Genomic DNA, 22419 nt, shown 5'->3' with positions numbered 1-22419 from the left:
CAACTGTTATTTTTAAAGATACAATAACAATCTAGACATTGATGGCAATGCTTCATTTTCAAAATTTACTTTGTAACTTTTCATTTATCACTTGAGAGCTTATTTTATTATTGCAAGACAAAAAAAACACAACTTCACATGTTCATCACATAGGAACTTTATTCAGGACATTGCCAGACATTAAAATTGACTGACATAGTCTTGTTGGAATGCTTAAAGTCACATTGGAAACGGTTTCCTGCCTAACGACCACCTTTAATTCTTTTAGTACTCCTCTCCTTCCTCCTCTCCCTCACCCTCAATGGAGTCAACTCCCACCTCCTCATAATCTTTCTCCAGGGCAGCCATGTCTTCTCTGGCCTCAGAGAACTCTCCCTCCTCCATACCCTCACCCACATACCAGTGCACAAAGGCACGCTTGGCATACATCAGATCAAACTTGTGGTCAAGACGAGCCCAGGCCTCTGCAATAGCAGTAGTGTTGCTCAACATGCACACAGCCCTCTGGACCTTGGCCAGGTCCCCACCAGGGACTACAGTGGGGGGCTGGTAGTTGATGCCAACCTTGAAACCAGTTGGGCACCAGTCAACAAACTGGATGGTGCGCTTGGTCTTGATGGTGGCAATGGCAGCATTGACATCTTTGGGCACCACGTCACCACGGTACAGAAGACAACAAGCCATGTACTTGCCGTGGCGAGGGTCGCATTTCACCATCTGATTTGCTGGCTCAAAGCATGCATTTGTGATCTCAGCCACTGAGAGCTGCTCATGGTAAGCCTTCTCAGCTGAGATGACAGGGGCATAGGTGGCCAGTGGGAAGTGGATACGGGGATATGGCACCAAGTTGGTCTGGAACTCAGTCAGATCAACATTAAGAGCACCATCGAAACGAAGAGAAGCGGTGATGGAGGACACAATCTGACCAATTAGCCTGTTGAGATTGGTGTAGGTAGGACGCTCAATATCGAGGTTCCTACGACAAATATCGTAGATGGCCTCATTATCCACCATGAAAGCACAATCAGAGTGCTCCAGGGTGGTGTGGGTGGTCAGGATGGAGTTGTAGGGCTCCACCACAGCAGTGGACACCTGGGGAGCGGGGTAGATTGAGAACTCGAGCTTAGACTTCTTGCCATAGTCAACAGACAGGCGCTCCATCAGCAGGGAGGTGAAACCAGAGCCAGTGCCTCCTCCAAAGCTGTGGAAAACCAGGAAGCCCTGTAGGCCTGTACACTGGTCAGCCTGAGGGGAAAGAAAATGATAGGTAATGCCATTACATTGACATTTGCATTATAATCATTAATAATCCATGAAGAGTTACCCACCAGTTTGCGGATCCTGTCCAGCACCAGGTCAATAATCTCTTTGCCAATGGTGTAGTGTCCACGGGCATAGTTGTTGGCAGCATCCTCCTTGCCAGTGATCAACTGCTCAGGGTGGAACAGCTGGCGGTAGGTCCCAGTGCGCACCTCATCTAAAGAAAATTAAAAGTCATTATTGAAAGGCTACACAACACGTGGTTACCTGGAAAGTATTTTACCCATATCTATTTAATCTTACCAATGACAGTGGGCTCCAGGTCCACAAAAACAGCCCTGGGAACATGCTTTCCAGCTCCAGTCTCACTGAAGAACGTGTTGAAAGAGTCGTCTCCTCCTCCGATTGTTTTGTCGCTTGGCATCTGTCCGTCAGGCTGGATTCCATGTTCCAGACAGTAGAGCTCCCAGCAGGCATTGCCAATCTGGACACCAGCCTGGCCAACATGGATGGAGATACACTCACGCTGGAAGGGAGAAAATTATTATTCATTAGTGATATTGACCTACACAGAGCCACGTGGTTTTATACGATTAAGTCCTTATTCCATACATTATGCAGATTTTTCATGAATACCTTTGTTTTAAGTCATCATACAATGCCTTCTACACTTAATTTGGCATATGAGGTGCAAAATACGAAGCATCGCATTGTGAAGGATTATATAAAAACCAACATGGTTGTGTTTCCTTTTTTTGTCTGTAATCCTGTCCGTTTGAGAGCAGCGCAAGATGGGGTGGGGGTGGGGGTGAGGGGGTTAATTCAGCAGTGTCCATTACAGACATACATTTTTAATGTCTAGCAGCCATGCTGATGGTGCATTTCATCCATGTTGCCCACGGATAGCGTTTCTTTGGGCGTGGGCCACTTGATGAAGACTGCTGGCTCTGTGCATCCTCCGGTGTCACTGAATTATTCCCCCACCCCCCTCCGCTGTCGCGACAAGTGACGACCAGGATTAGTAATAGAAATTAAAATAAATACCGGAGCCCCCATTATTCATTCTTCCCACATTGCAATCCGTTCAAAACCCTCTATTGTTCGGTGTATGCGCGCCACGTACCCATCTAAAGCGCGCCGCAGCCTCTCCCCACGCTAAAGCGTTTATAACAACCCAGCCTGCTGTCTTTTTCTTTCCTACTAACATGAAATAAGGGTGGAGGAAACCCCGACGACTTAAGATAACTGATTCTGATCCCAAAATTCCCGGCTAACCCCCCGTATCTCCCTTCTCATTTGACATTTTGTGCCAAGAATTTTTCTCAATGGGAAATAAAAACCTGAAATATCAGCGTGTAAAATATTGTTGTATGAACTTACCATTTTTCTCGATTTATGTTGCGGTAGAGCGTTGCAGAAGCTCCTCGAAGGGGCGCCTTACAATTCGACAGTTAGGGGGTCGATGTAAGAGATAATGCAGCACATGCGGATGGACCGCTGTATTTATGCAAGCGTAGCCCTGGCGACAGGGTCTACTTTGCTGTTATTGGGTGGTGACCAGTCAATCTACCGCTTCCAAACGCTTTGAAGCCTCCTATTGGCTAAATGGAGCGGGTGCGTTCAAGAACGCCTCTCAGACCCCACCCGACATCTTCCTGGTCATTGTGCTGCAAGCATGGCGCTTTTTGTGTGAAAATGGTGCATAATTTGGCGCATACTGGTTCCAGACACGCCTAGTCTGCTACTGAGCAACTAGCAATTTCTTGGCCAAATATTTGGTTACCAAGCGTGAAATGAAACATGACTTAAAGAAAAAAATCGAATAGAATAGAATAGAATTTGAATGTAACAGAAGGGCTTACTCACTGCCAGTAAGCATAATCACATGGCTCGTTTTGGTTGAGTTTAGTGGACCTATATTTGTGATGCCTGAACACCTGTCAATAAAATTTCACCAACAGAAGAAAGAAACCTTTAATTACAACTTAGTTCAAATGAAAATGATTAGCAAAGAGGACTAAATCTGTTTTATTGCCCAGTACATAATTGGGACTAATGATCAGATTCGTGGGGAAATATTTCAGACATGGGAAATATCGTACGACGATACAGTAGCTGCTGTCTGCATCTGAATTTAGAGATTATTAGGTTTTGTAGATCAGTCAGAGTCTTATGGTATAAAACGACAGGTACCATTTTATTCTGGTAGGAACCAAGTTAGATTTGGAAATCCTGTTTTTTCTTCACACTTGACAAAAGTTATTACCTATACTGTACATTTACTGAAAACCGAACTGTGGGTAAAAAGAAAAAAAATCGCTAATCTTAAATTTTTCCTTCGTTTTTGTAACAGAAGTTCTTGTCTTTCTGTAGGTAATGGAGGTCAAACTGCTCAGTCATAGATGAGGGAGATATAGTAGGCCACCCCCATCCCCAACAAGCCCTCCTCCTAAGATCCAACCGTTGCTAGGAAATGAACAACCGAGTTGCCTGGATACAGCCCAGTATCCACATCAACGGCCTTTATCTGGTTTTCACGTGACCCAGCTTAAATAGCAGCACTTAACGGGCGGAACTGCAGCTGCCCCAGTGGGGGGAATGTTTGGTTCCCCTGCCCGTTTATTTCATCCTGTCCAAGCAGGCCACAGTGTCCACAAGTGCAAGTAACCTTTTCTTTTCTAACTGTCGAAAGAAAAAAAAAATAACATGTGCAGTAAGACAACAAGATGGATTCAGCACTTCATATGCTCTCAGTTAATCCCCTGCTCTTATGATTTATTCAGACAGAGCTGTTTAAAAACAAACAAACAAGTTTACTGGTAATGGGGTGTCAATTACTGTTTATGTGTCCGTTATTCCAACAAACCATATAAAATGGAAATGCCTTGGTTGCTATCAACTAAGAAACCTCTATGACAACAGGAACTCAATTACTTACAATAGTCTCGGGGGCAGAAATAACAACCCCTTTGTACCTGCTCAGCATGACAGCAGCGCTGAGTAGGAAAGAAAAATTGGAATAATGACAATAATAATAATAATAATAACCCTACTTGTTAAACCACATTTTAAGACACAAGTTCAACAAGAGGTCATCTCGAACGTTGATGATTGCTATACTCATACTCATGTCTATCCATTGTATACTCGCGCATACAGTACACAGTCACATCTACATTAAGGCTATCTTACATTTATCTATATCTATCTATCTATATCTATATCTATATCTATCTATCTATCTATCTATCTATTTATATATATTTGTATATATGTGTGTGTGTATATATACTATATATATATATATATATATATATATATATACACACACAGGAAAGGCCCAGTGCTCCTAGCTACAGTGGGTATATGGTATATATATATATATATATATGCCAAGACTTTTTACAGGAGAATCCAATTTCTGTGAGTAGCTGTGTCACACTTATGGCCAGTTTTGAGGGTATTCAAATTTAGAATAATCAGAATTATTATCAGAATGATCATTATTCCTATTATCAGAATTATTATTATCATCAGAATCATAAATCCGAATCATGTTTATTGGCCATGTAGGCTTGCACATACATGGAATTTGACTCGGGTTTCGTGGCTCTCTCAGTGTACTTAAACAACACAACAAGGCAACAATCTTCAGATATATACACAAGGATTGACTATATACAAGCGAAATAATGAGTGAATAAGATTTGAAAATTTTTTTTTATCCTGGGACATGCTCAGAATGTGCCTTGTCACTTTGTTGGGTATCATATTCCCAGTGCTGGATGGAGTGCGGTCTTTCATTCCATGGAGGACCACTCCCATCTCGAGTTTTACCATCCTCCTTTTTCCCTCTTAGTGTGCAGCTGCTCAGCACCTCCCTGCCTCACAGCTGCTGGGGAGGGGAGGGGGAGAGGGGGAATGTTCTCTCAGGAACGCTGGGCACGGAGCCATTGGTGCTTCCTATCCTACTCTTTCATCCTCTGCACTTCATATTGAGCACTCACGAATGGACTGTTGTAAATCATAGATCTCCATTCATCTGTTGGATATATTTTGAGAATACACGCAGAGCAGACTGCATCAAAGAACAAATTGTGCAGTAGCGAATTTTATTCAGGCCCACTTCAGGCTTATAGCCACATCGGTTAGGCCGCCATCATGTTTAACGCCGAGTAAGAAACCCTCTTAAAGGGTCTTTTCAAATGCCTCCCAGTCCTTCCAGTATGCAGGGCAGCTTGGGAAAGGACACATCCCAGCATCTCATCCTGTAATCCCGAAGACCAATCCGTGAAGGAGGACCTCAGCCAGCACTCTGTCAAGGCCTCTTCTCTCTGTACTACGGTTCTGTCACACCAACTGCAAACCCTTCTTTTGCCACAGTGGGATGACAAAAACATCAAATCAGACATCGTCAGATCCTCGAAAATTTAGCCAAGATACAAATGAACACAAACCCCGAACCTGTTTAAATAAAACAGTAAGGAAGGCGTACAGAAGGAAACAGGGAGACAGACAGCCCACGTGATCAGGCCACTGAATGACATCACTGCAGAGAATCTAGGACAAAGAGGGTGGAGATTTGGAGAGCTGGCATGCTGGGCGGATATCATGGCAGGCCTCAGCAACATGGACGGCTGACTGATATCAGCTACAGTGAGATGGAAGCGTCTTGTGCAGTGGAAGGAAGCATTCAGCCATTTTGCATCATTTCTATCATGCATCAGGCATCGCATTTACACACACCAACCAGCGACCTAAATGCATTATTTGACCCCATTGCTCATATTACCATATTTCAATCTTCATAATTAATGGCATTGTCCTACAGTTTCGAATAATAGATGTCTTTCACCTTTGTTGGCTGGTGCCTTTGCGTGCATAACACACTGGCTTTGTGTGAACCATCACATCACAAAGGGCAAGGCACAATGCATATGACCTCACATTTTCGTACACGGTGTTTATTTAATAGAAAAAAAGGCACAATCAGTCACACAAGTATATATATTTCTCAATTTATAATCATCTCGGTTTTTTTTCTTTTTTTCAGTCAAATACAAAAATCCAAATCTTTCTATAACCTGGAACAGGTGTACAGGCAGGTACAAATGTATGGCATAAATAGCATCTCTGGTGATCACATTGTTAAGTGATGAGTTAAAAATAAATATCCTGTCAAAAAAAGCATTATGTTATCATGGTAGTAAAACCTTTTTCTTTTTTTTCTCTCTTCTTTTTTTTCCTGCACAGGAGCCATATAGCCAACCCCGCATGTATAAATCTGGTAGCACCGCCCTCCCATTCAGCAGTTGTTGCATCGACCCCGTTGGGTAGAACACGCGACGCAATACAGACACAAAATAAAAAAAAAAAAGGATCTTTCTTCGCATTTTCTTGTCCTTCCATTGTTATTTGAACCTCTCCAGAAAACATGGTAAGTCGAGTAGTTTTTTCAGCCATGTGTGTCTGAAATAATTACGGTAATGTTTTCTGAGAAGGATTTGAATGAGTCACCCAAACCAGCACCCGGCGTCTCCGCGGTCGTCGCGCGCAACCTTTTATTTTTTTAACATCTCATCGTTTCCCATCTGGACTTCAATCTCTAAATTTGACTAATCGTCATAATACCTGTAATATCTGTTGAAACGATACTTAAACGTGAACTCTAGACATCAGAAACTGATTGGTGTGCAGTGGCACGGTGTGATTTGCATTGTGTGGAAATGGGGACAATGCCTTTTTAATGATTTGCATGCTGGTTGCGCTTAGTAACAGCGAACGGGGGGGAGGGGGGCAGCTTTTCACCGAGTAGCCGGTAAATCTTTTAACCGATCTGTTCATTTTGGCGACCTCCTTATGTAAAAGGGAAAGACAATCGCACATCTTCCACATGTCTTATCCTCTGTTCTCACGCAAAGGGGGGCAGATTAGGTGGGGATAGATGGCGACGACAGATTGCTCATGTCAATTATTTTAATTTCACACTGCAGCGTTTTATTTAATCGCAGTTTAACAGCTGCGGGTCGCAAATGGACGCAAGACGACATCGTGTCATGTTGTTCAGGGGTCGTTGAGATTTCACTGGGGGGGGCGTCCTTTCAATCTCTAACAATAAAAGGTTATGTGATTTTCCTCCACACTGCTAATTTAATTAGAGCTGTCTGTAGCCCTTTGTGCTGTCTTGTATAGCAGCTAGGATAAAAGTATGAGTAGATGGTGGCATTTACATTTTTTTTCTCCTCCTTCTTAAACATCATCTGTGATTTTACATCAAATGGCACCCTGAAGGCATCCGAATCTTCTAGAACAAGTGTGTGGACGTTTGTGTGCATGTTCAAATACATGTGATTCGTTGGCAATATAGAAGGCAGATGAAGATAAGAAACTGACAAAAGGACAAAGGCAAGTGTAAAACAGAAAGCCTTTTATTTTGCGGGGGGCTGCTGTCATACAATTCTGTCCGCTGCAGATTGCAGTGCAGGGTGGTGCCTACTCTGCGTGCAGTAAAGGAAACGCTCGCTAGGGGGAGCATGTAGCTTATCAATTTTCATCTATAGTGGAAATTTAGAATGTGATACCGATGGTATTTTCCAGATGAGAACTACCAGCAATAAGCCTTGATTAGTTTATGGACTGAAGGCTGACTATATTCTTTTCTCCCTTCCAGCGTGAGTGTATCTCCATCCACGTTGGCCAGGCTGGTGTCCAGATTGGCAATGCCTGCTGGGAGCTCTACTGTCTGGAACATGGGATCCAGCCTGACGGACAGATGCCAAGCGACAAGACACTTGGAGGAGGAGACGACTCTTTCAACACGTTCTTCAGTGAGACTGGAGCTGGAAAGCATGTTCCCAGGGCTGTTTTTGTGGACTTGGAGCCCACTGTCATTGGTAAGATTAAATAGATATGGGTAATTTACTTTCCACGTAACCGCGTGTTGTGTAGCCTTTCAATAATGTCTTTTAATTTTCTTTAGATGAAGTGCGCACTGGGACCTACCGCCAGCTGTTCCACCCTGAGCAGTTGATCACTGGCAAGGAGGATGCTGCCAACAACTATGCCCGTGGACACTACACCATTGGCAAAGAGATTATTGACCTGGTGCTGGACAGGATCCGCAAACTGGTGGGTAACTCGTCATGTATATCCAAAGGAATTGAATCAAGTGCAACTGCGATGAAGCCTCTTGGATGAGAGGCGCAACGTCTTCACGGATATATAACCAAGTCCAGTTGCACTTGATTCAATTCCTTTGGATAACTATGACCTGGATGAATGAGAACATTCACAGACGTAACTCTTGATGGATTATTAATGATTATAATGCAAATGTCAATGTAATGGCATTAACGATCATTTTCTTTCCCCTCAGGCTGACCAGTGTACTGGCCTACAGGGCTTCCTGGTTTTCCACAGTTTTGGAGGAGGCACTGGCTCTGGTTTCACCTCCCTGCTGATGGAGCGCCTGTCTGTAGACTACGGCAAGAAGTCCAAGCTTGAGTTCTCTATCTACCCCGCTCCCCAGGTGTCCACTGCTGTAGTGGAGCCCTACAACTCCATCCTGACCACCCACACCACCCTAGAGCACTCCGATTGTGCTTTCATGGTGGATAATGAAGCCATCTACGATATTTGTCGTAGGAACCTCGATATTGAGCGTCCTACCTACACCAATCTCAACAGGCTTATTAGCCAGATTGTGTCCTCCATCACAGCTTCTCTTCGTTTCGATGGTGCTCTTAATGTTGATCTGACTGAGTTCCAGACCAACTTAGTGCCATATCCCCGTATCCACTTCCCACTGGCCACCTATGCCCCTGTCATTTCTGCTGAGAAGGCTTACCATGAGCAGCTCTCAGTGGCTGAGATTACAAATGCATGTTTTGAGCCAGCAAATCAGATGGTGAAATGTGACCCTCGCCACGGCAAGTACATGGCTTGTTGTCTTCTGTTCCGTGGTGACGTGGTGCCCAAAGATGTCAACGCTGCCATTGCCACCATCAAGACCAAGCGCACCATCCAGTTTGTTGACTGGTGTCCAACTGGTTTCAAGGTTGGCATCAACTACCAGCCCCCCACTGTAGTCCCTGGTGGGGACCTGGCCAAGGTCCAGAGGGCTGTGTGTATGTTGAGCAACACCACTGCTATTGCAGAAGCCTGGGCTCGTCTTGACCACAAGTTTGATCTGATGTATGCCAAGCGTGCATTTGTGCACTGGTATGTGGGTGAGGGTATGGAGGAGGGAGAGTTCTCTGAGGCCAGAGAAGACATGGCTGCCCTGGAGAAAGATTATGAGGAGGTGGGAGTTGACTCCATTGAGGGTGAGGGAGAGGAGGAAGGAGAGGAGTACTAAAATGTAATGACAAACAGACATCAAAATAGTGCTGCATGCTCCTCTGACTGATACCTAATAAAGATTGATCTCAATTGGCATTTTGTGTGTTTGTGTATTTTTTTAATTACTTCGCAAAATGATTTGGGTAGAAGTTAAGCTTGGGAAATGAGGGGAATGTTTTTTTTAATTTTCAGATGGTTATCCACCACCTGGTCACAGATCAAGTGTTTCAATATAGTCAACATATTTGTTTGACGGAAGGAGTGCTCATCTCATATTCAAGTAATCTTTTGAGCAGCTCATTAACATCATCAGTGATGCTTTTGGTAATTTGCTGAGATACAGAACCCTGAAACATTTAAATAAACTGACCTGCAAGACAACGCCACAGAACAGCAGTTTCGAGTAAGGTTTATTGGCAAAATTAACATTAAAATTCTGTTTTGCCCAAATTAGACATAGACATCCACTCCATGTTTTGAGTAGATAAAAAAATGGCACAATTTATGGCAAATCTTGTATAATCAGTAATTCAGAAAAATTATTACTTGAAGGGAGTTATCGATTTAGGAAAGAGCCCAATCCTACACATCAATGTTTAAAAAAAAAGAAGAAGGTACAAAAATGTATAAAAAGACATTCTAGTAGACCACAATGTGCAAATCCAATTTTGCTTGGTTGTGTACAAAGCTGACATCACTGAGCAGGGCTATTGGCTATTCACACCAGCCTGTCCTGCAGTAGCGGGCAGTTATCGACAGCCCCCCGCCGATTCAGAAGTTTCCAGAACATCGTTGTTCCGGAACAGTTGCGGGTCTGACCGGCCGCAGGCCCCGTCGACACAACATCCTCTTTAAGTGGATGGTAAGACTTGAAGCGCCTGTTGAAAGAAAGAAAACATCATTGTTTGTTTGTGTTTTGATCATGCTCATGCTCAGTCAAGCTCAACCCATAAGTTACGAATAATTAATTCAAATTCAAAATACTGTAACGTGGATGAATAAGTAGACACGTTGGTGCTAGACTAACGAGTCGTACCCTTTAGTTGAGCGGTTAGCGATGTCTCTCGCAGTGCGGGAATACGGGTTCGCGTCCCGGCTGCGGCGGTACCTGTGGTAGCCCCCCAAATTCGCTACAACACAGCTAGCGGCAATGGGCGAGGTCCAAGCGCAGTGCGCTTTAAGATTGGTGAAAAACACGTGTCTCCAATTTCAGGTTGATGTCTCAACGCGTTCATCAGATTTTGGAAAATTAGCTATTTTGATTTTTTTTTAAAAACTGATTGGCTTGTATTGTCGATAACGTGTATGGAATATCAAAAATCCGAAATGTAACTTTTTCCAGCTTGATCCAGAAATGCTCTGTAACAAATTTGGTGACAATTGCTCAAAAATTGTTGGAGGAGTAGCGAAAAAACAAGATTTGGACAACTTTCAAAATGGCGGAAAACCTGAACTATATCAAATGGACTTAATATGGTCTTTAGAAGAATTTGAAAACATGCCACATGCATAAATAGCCACGAGGTTTGCATAACTAAGACACCTTGAGATTTGAATCAGCGACCTTCGTCTGCATGCCCAGAGAGTAACTGATTTACTGACTGCACCACTAGGAAGACGTGGTGGTCTCACACCTTCGTACTTGAGGCAATGGCATCACAGTTGTCCGACTGGCATATTTTTACCTATTGAAGCTTAAAAAACTCACAATGGTTAAAATGTTGGTGCTATAAATTCCCGAAAAAAATCACACATCATTCGGCTGTTTTCGGATGTTAGGTCAAATATTTTTGGTGAAGTTTGATCAAACATTTTGCGATATAAAAATGCTGTGCATACAGCACTGAATGTCACTACAGATTCGTCCTTTGACATATCTAAACACCATTTGAAACGTGATATCGAGCATCTGCACAATCTGTATCAATTGTGGTAACATTTGAATGAAGACTTGTTGAGAAATAGATGTTAATTGATTTTCAATATTTTGGAAAATTATAGAGTGACGGACTTCTGAATTGACCATTGGTTGCAGTGAGGCAAATTTGTCACACCTCAGTGGATGTGCTGAAGAAAAATCAGCTCTGTAGGACTTCAGGGTGATTTTTTTTTTGTTCTTTCATTTTTTTGAAGTCTGGGATGTGACATGTCTAGAAATCTAGATTTGTTGCAATAAGCCAAACCCACTTTAATCAATCTTTACTAAAATCTATAATCTATGCATCAACTGAGTTATGACCCAAGATCGTGCAAACCGAATTTCGTACAAATCCATGCAGCCGTCATAGGAAGGGGGAGGGGGGGAATCGCGTTTGTCGCGCCCCCTAGAGGTTAAATGCAATGCTGTAGGATGACTTTGGAGACCGAGAAGAGGAAGCGAGTGAAGATACAGCCAAAGATCAAATGGTGGAAGTTGAAGAAGGAAGACTGTTGTGTGGAGTTCAGGGAGGAGTTAAGACGGGCACTAGGTGGTAGTGAAGAGTTGCCGGATGGGTGGGCAAGCACTGCAGAAATAGTGAGGGAGACAGCTAGGAAGGTACTTGGTGTGTCATCAGGACAGAGGAAGACATTGAGACTTGGTGGTGGAATAAGGAAGTACAGCAAATTATACAGAGGAAGAGGTTGGCAAAGAAGAAGTGGGATAGTCAGAGAGATGAAGAAAGTAGACAGGAGTACAAGAAGATGCAGCGTAAGGCGAAGAGAGAGGTGACAAAGGCAAAGGAAAAGGCATTTGGTGAGTTGTATGAGAGGTTAGACACTGAGGAAGGAAAAAAGGACTTGTACCGATTGGCTAGACAGAGGGGCCGAGCTGGGAAGGATGTGCAGCAGGTAAGGGCGATCAAGGATGGAGATGGAAATGTGCTGACAAGTGAGGAGACTGTGCTGAGAAGGTGGAAGGAGAACTTTGAGGGGCTGATGAATGAAGAAAATGAGAGAGAGAGAAGGTTGGATGATGTGGGGATAGTGAATCAGGAAGTGCAGTGGATTAGCAAGGAGGACGTGAGGGCAGCTATGAAGAGGATGAAGAGTGGAAAGGCAGTTGGTCCTGATGACATACGTGTGGACACATGGAGATGTTTAGGAGAGATGGCAGTGCATTTTTAACTATATTGTTTAACACAATCTTGGAAAGGGAGAGGATGCCTGAGGAGTGGAGAAGAAGCATACTGGTACCGATTTTCAAGAATAAGGGCAATGTGCAGAACTGTAGCCACTACAGAGGTATAATGTTGATCAGACACAGCATGAAGATATGGAAAGAGTAATAGAAGCTAGGTTAAGAGGAGAGGTGACGATTAGCGAGCAGCAGTATGGTTTCATGCCACAAAAGAGCACCACAGATGCGATGTTTGCTTTGAGAATGTTGATTGAGAAGTATAGAGAAGACCAGAAGGAGTGACATTGTGTCTTTGTGGATTTAGAAAAAGCATATGACAGGGTACCGAAAGAGAAGGTGTGGTATTGTATGAGGAAGTCGGGAGTTACAGAGAAGTATGTAGGAGTGGTGCAGGATATGTATGAGGGAAGTGTGACAATGGTGAGGTGTGCATTTGGAATGACAGATGGGTTCAAGGTGGAGGTGGGATTACATCAAGGATTGGCTCTGAGCCCTTTCTTGTTTGCAATGGTGATGGACAGGTTGACAGATGAAATCAGGCAAGAGTCTCCATGGACTATGATGTTCGCGGATGACATTGTGATCTGTAGCGAGAATAGGGTGTGGGTTGAGGAGAGCCTGGAGAGGTGGAGGTATGCACTGGAGAGAAGAGGAATGAAAGTCAGTAGGAGCAAGACGGAATACCTATGCGTGAATGAGAGGGAGGACAGTGGAATGGTGAGGATACAAGGAATAGAGGTGATGAAGGTGGATGAGTTTAAATACTTGGGGTCAACTGCCCAAAGTAACGGGGAGTGCAGAAGAGAGGTGAAGAAGAGAGTGCAGGCAGGGTAGAGTGGGTGGAGAAGTGTGTCAGGAGTGATTTGCGACAGAAGGGTACCAGCAAGAGTTAAAGGGAAGGTTTACAAGATGGTTGTGAGACCAGCTATGTTATATGGTTTGGAGACAGTGGCACTGACGAAAAGACAGGAGGCGGAGCTGGAGGTGACAGAGTTGAAGATGATAAGATTTTCATTGGGAGTGACGAAGAAGGACAGGATTCGGAATGATTATATTAGAGGGACTGCTCAAGTTGGACGGTTTGGAGACAAAGCAAGAGAGGCAAGATTGAGATGGCTTGGGCATGTGTGGAGGAGAGATGCTAGGTATATTGGGAGAAGGATGCTGAATATGGAGCTGCCAGGGAAGAGGAAAAGAGGAAGGGCAAAGAGGAGGTTTATGGATGTGGTGAGAGAGGACATGCAGGTGGCTGGTGTGACAGAGGAAGATGCAGAAGACAGGAAGAAATGGAAACGGATGATCCGCGGTGGTGACCCCGAATGGGAGCAGTCGAAAGTAGCAGTAGTTGTAGTAGTAGTAGTAGTTGTAGTATTATTATTAGTAGTAGTAGAAGTAGTAGAGAAAACTTCTGAACATGTGTCTCTAATTTCAGGTTGATATCTCAATGCGTTCATGGGTTATTGCCTTTTTTTAAAAATTAGCTATTTTGGTAAAATGTTTTGGCTTGTATAATGAAACCCTATGGAATAGCAAAAAATATGAAAATTTAACTTTTTCTGGTTTGGTCCAGAGATGCTCTTTGACGATTGCTCAAAAATTTGTTGGAGGATTAGCAGGAAAAAAACTGATTTAGACAATATTCAAAATGGCAGAAAATATTTCAAAACTCAAATGGGTGTTGTTTCGTCTGGACCCACAGAATCCAGGGAAAAAAATGAATTTTGTTTCTGAGACTTACAGTTCAAAAGTTATAGGCCAAAACGTAAAGTTGTTTTTATAGCGCCGCCATCTGGCCAATCAGTTTTTCTTTTTGTTTTTTTTTTGTCTTGAGTATTGGATGAGATTTTTAACCTATCTTCCGAGTTTGGGAACTATCGCTGTTATGGTTTCTGAGACCCAGATACTTTTAGGGTATAGAAGAAGGATAAAAAAAATCCTAACATATACAATAGGATTCCAGCAGCTTCGCTGCTTGGACCCCTAATAAGCAGGAATCGACTAGGCACAAACATGTCTCAAGACAGGTCGCTCCTTACTTGTATGAGTATGCCACCATTCCTACTGTGAAAGCAATCACCATGACCCCCAATACCATGGCTACAACACTAGACGAGGACAGATCAGAGCCTGAAAGAAAAAAAAAACTTTTTCAAAATTGTTGCTAAAATGAACCCCTCCTGTCACTGACTCAGTTCAGCGGTTATACGATTGAAAAGAATGTCAGCGTTGTCTTGTCAATGTGATGTTGTTCAGTGATGTATTGTGTTGCATGACAGGCTTTGTTGCATACCCATGCTGACGCTGACTTTGGCACTTGTGACAGCCAAGCTGACATCGTTGGCCATTGACACATTGATGCAATAGACACCAGAGTCATTGAAGAAGTGGCGCAGCACGAGCTGGCACTCTCGAGATGGCTCCACCATGTTGCACTCTGTATGGATGGGCCTTAGGCATTCTGCATCCAGAATCACACTGCACACTTCTTTAGGAAGGCTGGAGAGAGAATATGGATATGTAAATTTGCAACATCACATTCCTTCTGCATGTCAATTCAAACCAGTTTGTAATTGTTTTTGTAATCATAGTAAATTTGCACATATTGACTTGTTGCACAAGATTGTGATGTTTTTGGGAGGCTTTTTAAGGGTGTGGTTTACACCATCCGTCAGTCTTTCAAGTTACAGTCGAGGAACACTCACCTTCCCTGGCAGGTAACGGTCAGGTCCAGCACATTTTTGTCAGCTTCAGGTTTTGTCATTAGAGCATTGTCAATTTGCACTATTTGTACTTTCTCAATTCCCTCTGAAAACAAATGCAGGAAACACAGAATAAAGGATGTTCATTTGAATTTACTTCAGTGGTCAATGTTTTTATTTGGAAAATGTTCATATTATTATTGACTCACCAATCACCTCGATTCCAGTGCAGAAGGAGCCATACCGATAGATCACACAGTCATCATCTGCAGGTTTGTCATCAGCATCCCTTTTAGCAACCACTACCACTGTAGCCTGACCTGTCAGTGTAACTGTCCTCACTGCTCCTTGTACAGAGAAATTGGATTAATACCGAGTCCACCACTGTTTACCAGCTCATAAATAATTCAGAATTAAATGGCAGCAGGATATAAAGAACAAAACAGTTATTCATTCTGAAGTCCACATGCCCCACTTGCATGATACAATCACAGCCTCCTCAAATATTTGCATTATGTTTACATGTTTGGTCAGTAAGCTGACACTTAAGTTCAGAGTGACCTACGATGAGTGAGCAGCAACATGTTCAAGAGCCTCTTTTTAAAGGACACTGATAGACATGATGCTTGTTTGCCTGTACTGGAGCTGTAGACTCCCTGGCTATATGGGATACTCCAGCTAACCACTAGGCCGACATGCTGTCAAACACATTGAGCTGGCTGGGTACAAACGTCACATTTCCTTCTTTTCAAACTTACTTGCAACAAGGCCTGTCATTGCTTCACCATTCGCTTCCTTGGCGACAGCCTTGGGCATCACGGAGGTTGCTGTGGCTGAGTCAGCCACGGCAGCAGTTGGCTCATCATTGTTGACAGGCGGGGGAGTCCTGGCCACTGTGTCTGCTTCCTGGTTGGGTGGTGTTGTGGAGGCGGTGGATGCCTCCTCCTCTGTGTTGTCATCTTCGCTGTCAGACGGAGCCACATTCACGTTCATCCCAGTTGTCTTGGTGGACACCAGGAATGGGACAGCGGACGCCAGTGCAGAAGCTTTCACTGCAGACAGGCAGGGTTGGACGAATCCAGTTAGCAGTCTATATGAAACTCAAACCAGTTCAAACACGCACACACACAGTTTCTTTATTGGACATGTTAATGTTGTTAATATTATTGGTCTTTTTGTCATTGTTGTTATTCTTGTTGCTGTTATTGTTATCATTATTATTTTCTTTTCTCAATTATTATTACTATGACTATTATTATTGTTACTATCGTGTCCTCTTTCTCAGTGTGGATTATTTGTTTATTTTCCATTTATTGTTTTGTCGTGTTTGGTTATGTCCTATATCTTCTCCTGAATTGCCACCTTGTCATGGTGGAGAAGCTTGCATGTACCAACAATCCCAAGAGCTATGCCATTCAGAGCTTGGCTCCTTGTAGGGTCACCCAAGGCGGATAGGTCAAGGTGGAGGTTCCAGACGAAGCATGATCCAACAAAGACCTCAATGGCGGAACTGGCAGAAGATGTCTCCAGGTCACAATGGCAGTGAAGGCAGATGAAGGCTACAACAGAAGATGGTCCCCATTCGTCTTGGTTTTCCATGCCATTAGACTCTGGCCACCCCCTGCCAAGGACCGTGTGGTGGCTGCAGGCACATCAGCCACTCCACATAAAAAGCTGTCACGTGCAGGCATCTTCCCGCAAGGATCTACACCCACCTGAAGACCCACAAGGACCTAGAAAGAGGACAGTCATACTCGACCCTGAGTGACCGCCGAAGAAGGAATGTCCTGTATAACCATTTTAGCTCCATGTCGTTGTTCCCATGGATGTTTCCATCCTTTTTGTCTTCTTCTTCTTCTTCTTTTCTTCTTGTTTTTGTTGTCTCCATTTTTGGTGTTCACAGATTAGATAGATAGATAGATAGATAGATAGATAGATAGATAGATAGATAGATAGATAGATAGATAGATAGATAGATAGATAGATAGATAGATAGATAGATAGATAGATAGATAGATAGATAGATAGATAGATAGATAGATAGATAGATAGATAGATAGATAGATAGATAGATAGATAGATAGATAGATAGTGTCATTAAAAACTGTAACTGTAATAAATGTAATAATAAACAATTCAAGGTTTAATGGGTGTTAAACCTTCATCGGTGCACATCAGCGTCTGAATTGTTAGTTAGTTAGTTAAAATTAAATAAGGAAATAAAAGTAAAAAAAAATATATATATAGTATATATAAATAAATAACCAGAACACTGAGCATACCAAAAATGCTACATCAGCAAGCTGCACTTATAAAGTGTAAGTAGTTTATAAGTCAATGAACATGTCAGCCTACCTAAATGGTAAAGTTTTTATACATAAGGCCATTTATTGCACTAATGGGGTCCACACCTTTGTACTGAACCTCATAGATAGAGGTTCAGAGTGTAAGTTGTTCTGAGTCATTGACATCTAGCTGTCTATTACCTGTGGTGCCCAGATCAGTGGGTGAGCCAGGGGTCTGCGTGGGAGCCCCAACTGGGGGGTTGCAGTTCTTATCGGGGATGACAGCCTGGATGACCACCTGGGGCCTGAAGGAGCCAGAGCTAATGTAGGTGTGGGTGACAGTCAGCTCCCTGGAAATGAGGGCTCCACTCTCATCTCCAAAGTCCCAGTTGAAGGTGATGTCTGCGTCACTGAGGTACTCGCTTGGGTCATGGAGAGTTATGGTGAAGGCAATTGCCCGGTTCTGGATGAAGCGCATGTCCCCGGCCACAATGTCGTTCACTTGGTCCAGAGAGACAGCAAAGGGGATTTGATCTGAGGACACAGGAAGAAAGCCACCTTTAAGACAGGAAAAACAAAATATCTACTGAAGACCTCTGGTTACGTCAGAGGCAAGAGCTGTTACAGGTTAAAAATGTTGAATGGTTGAATTAATCATTTTGTCCTTATCTCTAGTTTTACCTGTGTACCCTTGTGTGAGTGCATGGGTATATATACACATGTCTTTATTTAAATATGTAAATGTGTAAGGAACAATTTTTCTTAGTAATAACAAATAATAATCTATCTATCTATCTATCTATCTATCTATCTATCTATCTATCTATCTATCTATCTATCTATCTATCTATCTATCTATCTATCTATCTATCTATCTATCTATCTATCTATCTATCTATCTATCTCAGAGTAATGGCGATAAATCAAGCAAGTTAATAGTATAAATGTGAGCTCCAACCAGTGATGGAGAACTGAGTAGAGGCGTATCCCAGAGGAATGAACTTCTCCTTGCTCCGGTAGTGGTAGATGACAATGTCCATGGTGTAGGAGCCCAGGGGGACATCATCTGTACTGATGGTCAGGGAGGAGGAGGGTCCATCTGACACTTGCCAATACTGACCTGTGAAATGAAGACCCAAACAACGTCTTGACCCAGTTATGGATAATTTGTGAATAAATGCGGTTGTTTTTATGATTATGACAAGGTTGGGTTTTTCCAGACCTGAACGTGGGTGATATTTGTGGTTCTCACACATTTTAACCCCAGGGTCTAACTTAGCTGCAGATTTGGGTACTGCATGTGTACATGTTACAGTTAGAAGCTGATGATCATTTAAACAAGTAAAATCCAATTATTCAGTGTATATCTAATCATTCTAATATCCTTTTATTTGTTTATTTTTGTTATCATTTCATTTTTTAAAGTTTATTTGTATGCTGCCCTCTTAGCTAATGCTTACATAAAAATGAAATTAAACACACACACACAAAAAAAACTTGAATGGTGTAAAACCTCCAAATGTAGCTCCTTTTTTTCTCTAATTCCCCAAGGCTTCATGCCCAAACACTGACCATACACCTGGACCCCAGCTTTAAAACAATATCTCATAGTATACAGATTGAATGCATGCGTTTACTTTGAAAGTTATCTTTTTACGTCCAAAAGAGGGCAAATCAAGTGTGGTGAGAAGGTGTGATCATAAGACCCCTGCATAAGGCTCTTATAATTAATCCATCCAGAACATATTTCAGTTCATGTCATGTGACTGATCTCCCCAACCCCAGTTATTGACATGATTTAAAGGCTGTAAAGATAATACCGTGAGGGAAACAATAAGCGGTACGTACCCCATGTCTTCCAGACAAACACATAGCTGGGCTTCTTGTCCTTCTTGAAGGATGTCCCATCAGGGAAAACACCATCCCACTCCATGTTCTGATCTACATACACTGGCTCTGATTCATGGTACTTTGTTCCTGTTCCAGACACAAGAATACTGTGATTGGTACAGATTCTGTCACGCAGTAATTAAGTAGATAAAAGGTCACAATGAGTGCACTGCTTTGAAGCAAAAGCTGCACAAAGAATAATTCAAATGCGCTGAGCTATCTTTTCTCATTTGATGTAGCAAGACTGGAACATGCATTGTTGGGCATGGCTTACCATTGACTGTGCAGTCCTTGGCCCAAACAACCTCTCCATTGGGTTGCGCCTTTTGGTTATGTGGAAACTGCAGGTCAATGGTGAAAGTAACCTTGGCTCCGGTGAGAGTTGGTGCATCATTCCCCACATTGAAAGTCACCTTTCCACCTATATGGCAGAATATAAGAAATAATGAATCCACAGTTGTGTGATATGGGAAAAAAAGTTACTGTATGTAGAATATATGATATTATGCTGCATGTTCTTCATGTATGCAATATATTTGATAGCTCCAAGAGTAAACCAAACATATTGAGAATGATTAGCAAATTATCACAACTGTATAGACCTCAGTGACGAAGAGAGATGACTCATTTTAGGATACGTGCTTTTTTTCAGGACACTGACAAAACATGCATTTATTTATAAATCACTCTCCGTCATCATACAGAGGACAATCTGACACTCATACCCTTCCATGAGTCTTTGTACCGAGGGTCTCCATCTCTCCAGATTGGATACATTTTAGTGTTCCATGATGGATATCGGGTGAAGCGATTTTTGGGTTCTGAAATATTGGAATAAACATCTTTAGAGAATAGCAACTGAGTACCACTCCATGTAAATTATTTCAAATGTTAATCTCATAAATACATTTAGGTCAGCATGACTAAGGGTGACCACTAGGGAGCAAAAGAGGACTCTGGGTGCTGTAGGTGCCATTTGATCATCAGCATAATATACAAGTCCCTCCAATCCCTCTCATGTGATGATCAGCTGAACGCATGAGTGTGTGTGTGCACACGTGTGTGGGATTTTACCACAGATTAAGAATGTCACAGGGTTCGAGCTGGATGAAACACACAGACTTAATATTAAAAGCTTCCTATCTAATCTGGAAAAAAAATGTGGCATAACACAAATTTATAACCAAATCAGACAGACAAATGGGTCTTGGCTGAACTTGATCTCAACCGCTGAATGTCTTAAACCAACGAGTTATGAAACCTTAGAATAGATACAATTTGTGTATTTTCTTAAAAAGGGTACTAACATAATTTTAAATAATTTTCCGTAAAGGAGGAGCATGCAGATTTTTTCCTCCCAGATTTTACATGATGTGAAATTAGAAATCAGACGTTCAAGCTCAGAATTCTTGCCATTTCTTTTATATAAATGCTTGGTTGAGAAGAGATGTCATGGAAATGGCTTCAGACTCCAACAATAGAAAGGTATGAAGAACAGCCCCTTTTTATTATACTGTATTTACTTTTGTATAATAGGAAAATAATCATAGCCAGTAAAACCAACATGAATGCACTAATTTAAGCCATTGTTTTCCCAGCGCATTTTCACCTTTGCTCAATCTATAATCCAAATGTATTCCAAACATAAAAAAAAATGAAATGTTGCACACATTTAGGTGTATTTTTGCTTAAGTTTGCTGTCATGTGTTTCTGTATATCATTGCAAAATAGAAGATTATCTAAGCTAAATTGAGTCCATGTGCTGGGATTGTGCAAATTATGGGCATATATTGAAAATACTTTCTGACTGAACATTAAAATTCACAGGGCCTACCTATTCAGGGAGTGCAGCTAAAATATCAGAGCGCTGCACATAGGCTGCTTTCACTTTCTGTAGGAGAGTGTTTTATGTTTCCTGTCATGGATTTTGTGTATTCATCTCTTAAAGGGCGGGGGTTGAGTGAGCTAAAGTGGTCATGGTAACTCATCCTAACCTGACCACTCTGACAGACATCTGATCTGTGCATCCTGAGTATAAAAGTAGTTCATTTTCATATAGTCATGGGTAAATATTCGAATGGGGTAAAGATGTTCAGACAACTGGGTAAATTAGTCTTCCTCAAAAGAGGCATTACTACCCAAAGAAAGGTGATTACATAGAATTTATATGTAAACCATAGTAAGAAAATTCTTGTATCTGCACCATAGCTATGTCTGAAATTGCATAAATAACATTGCCAAGCTAGAAGAAGCAGCCAGCTTGTAATTACTTGCTGCTGTTTCAATTATTTTGACAATATCTTGTAAATATTGCTCATAAAACCCTGTTTAAAGTTATCTGTACTTACTTGCCACAGCAAATGAAGCCACTGCCAACAGCACCAACAGTACAAGGGTCGTCTGCATTGTCAGTGTGCCCCCTGTTCATAAAGTATCCCTTTTCTGACTGGCAGGCTAGAGCACATTGGCTTTTTAAACTCTCTCCTCTCTGACCTCACACAGAATAGTGGGAGAACAAACCCCTCCTTCAATTGGATAGACTGTGCTTCCTCCTCCCACAGGATTAAGAGGCACCTGTATAGTGCAGTGATTGTTTGTGCTTACAGTAAAAATATGTGAAAGAGATTATATAGGTTTCATACAGTCAAACAAGCACCATGTGAGAAAAGCAAACCTCTGCATTTTGGATCACAAGGTTGCTGGAGATACTTTGACTTGCCAGTAAGCTTCACCTCAACCTTAAAAGATAGGTGCCAGCACATTTCTGCAAACCTCTTAAAGTGTTACTCATTAAATGCAGTACAGTGCATGAATTGCATATTTACAG

General features: G+C 42.3%; 3 protein-coding genes across 3 annotated transcripts; 1 reads left to right on the top strand and 2 right to left on the bottom strand.

Moving 5' to 3' along the window:
• Positions 1–146: 146 nt before the first annotated feature.
• On the bottom strand, positions 147–2772 carry LOC130108377 (tubulin alpha-1A chain). The gene is made up of 4 exons (XM_056275284.1): positions 2641–2772; positions 1564–1786; positions 1329–1477; positions 147–1245 (listed from the first exon to the last, which is right to left on the bottom strand). The coding sequence occupies exons 1-4, from the start codon at positions 2641–2643 to the stop codon at positions 265–267; spliced, it is 1356 nt and encodes a 451-aa protein (XP_056131259.1). The 5' UTR covers positions 2644–2772; the 3' UTR covers positions 147–264.
• A 3808-nt stretch (positions 2773–6580) lies between these two features.
• On the top strand, positions 6581–9689 carry LOC130108378 (tubulin alpha-1B chain-like). Its single transcript, XM_056275285.1, has 4 exons — positions 6581–6697; positions 7931–8153; positions 8240–8388; positions 8636–9689. Exons 1-4 carry the CDS (start codon positions 6695–6697, stop codon positions 9614–9616), a joined length of 1356 nt encoding a protein of 451 aa, XP_056131260.1. The 5' UTR covers positions 6581–6694; the 3' UTR covers positions 9617–9689.
• A 629-nt stretch (positions 9690–10318) lies between these two features.
• Positions 10319–21998, bottom strand: pmelb (premelanosome protein b). Its single transcript, XM_056274848.1, is given in 12 exon segments — positions 10319–10478; positions 14755–14845; positions 15009–15214; positions 15421–15523; positions 15627–15803; positions 16284–16469; positions 17904–18236; positions 18661–18822; positions 19551–19679; positions 19867–20013; positions 20318–20413; positions 21941–21998. Coding segments are annotated over 12 exon segments (1848 nt in total).
• Positions 21999–22419: the final 421 nt, after the last annotated feature.

This window comes from Lampris incognitus, chromosome 2, assembly GCF_029633865.1.
Source record: "Lampris incognitus isolate fLamInc1 chromosome 2, fLamInc1.hap2, whole genome shotgun sequence".
NCBI lineage: Eukaryota > Metazoa > Chordata > Actinopteri > Lampriformes > Lampridae > Lampris > Lampris incognitus.
This window is presented reverse-complemented; position numbering and strand designations above follow the sequence as displayed.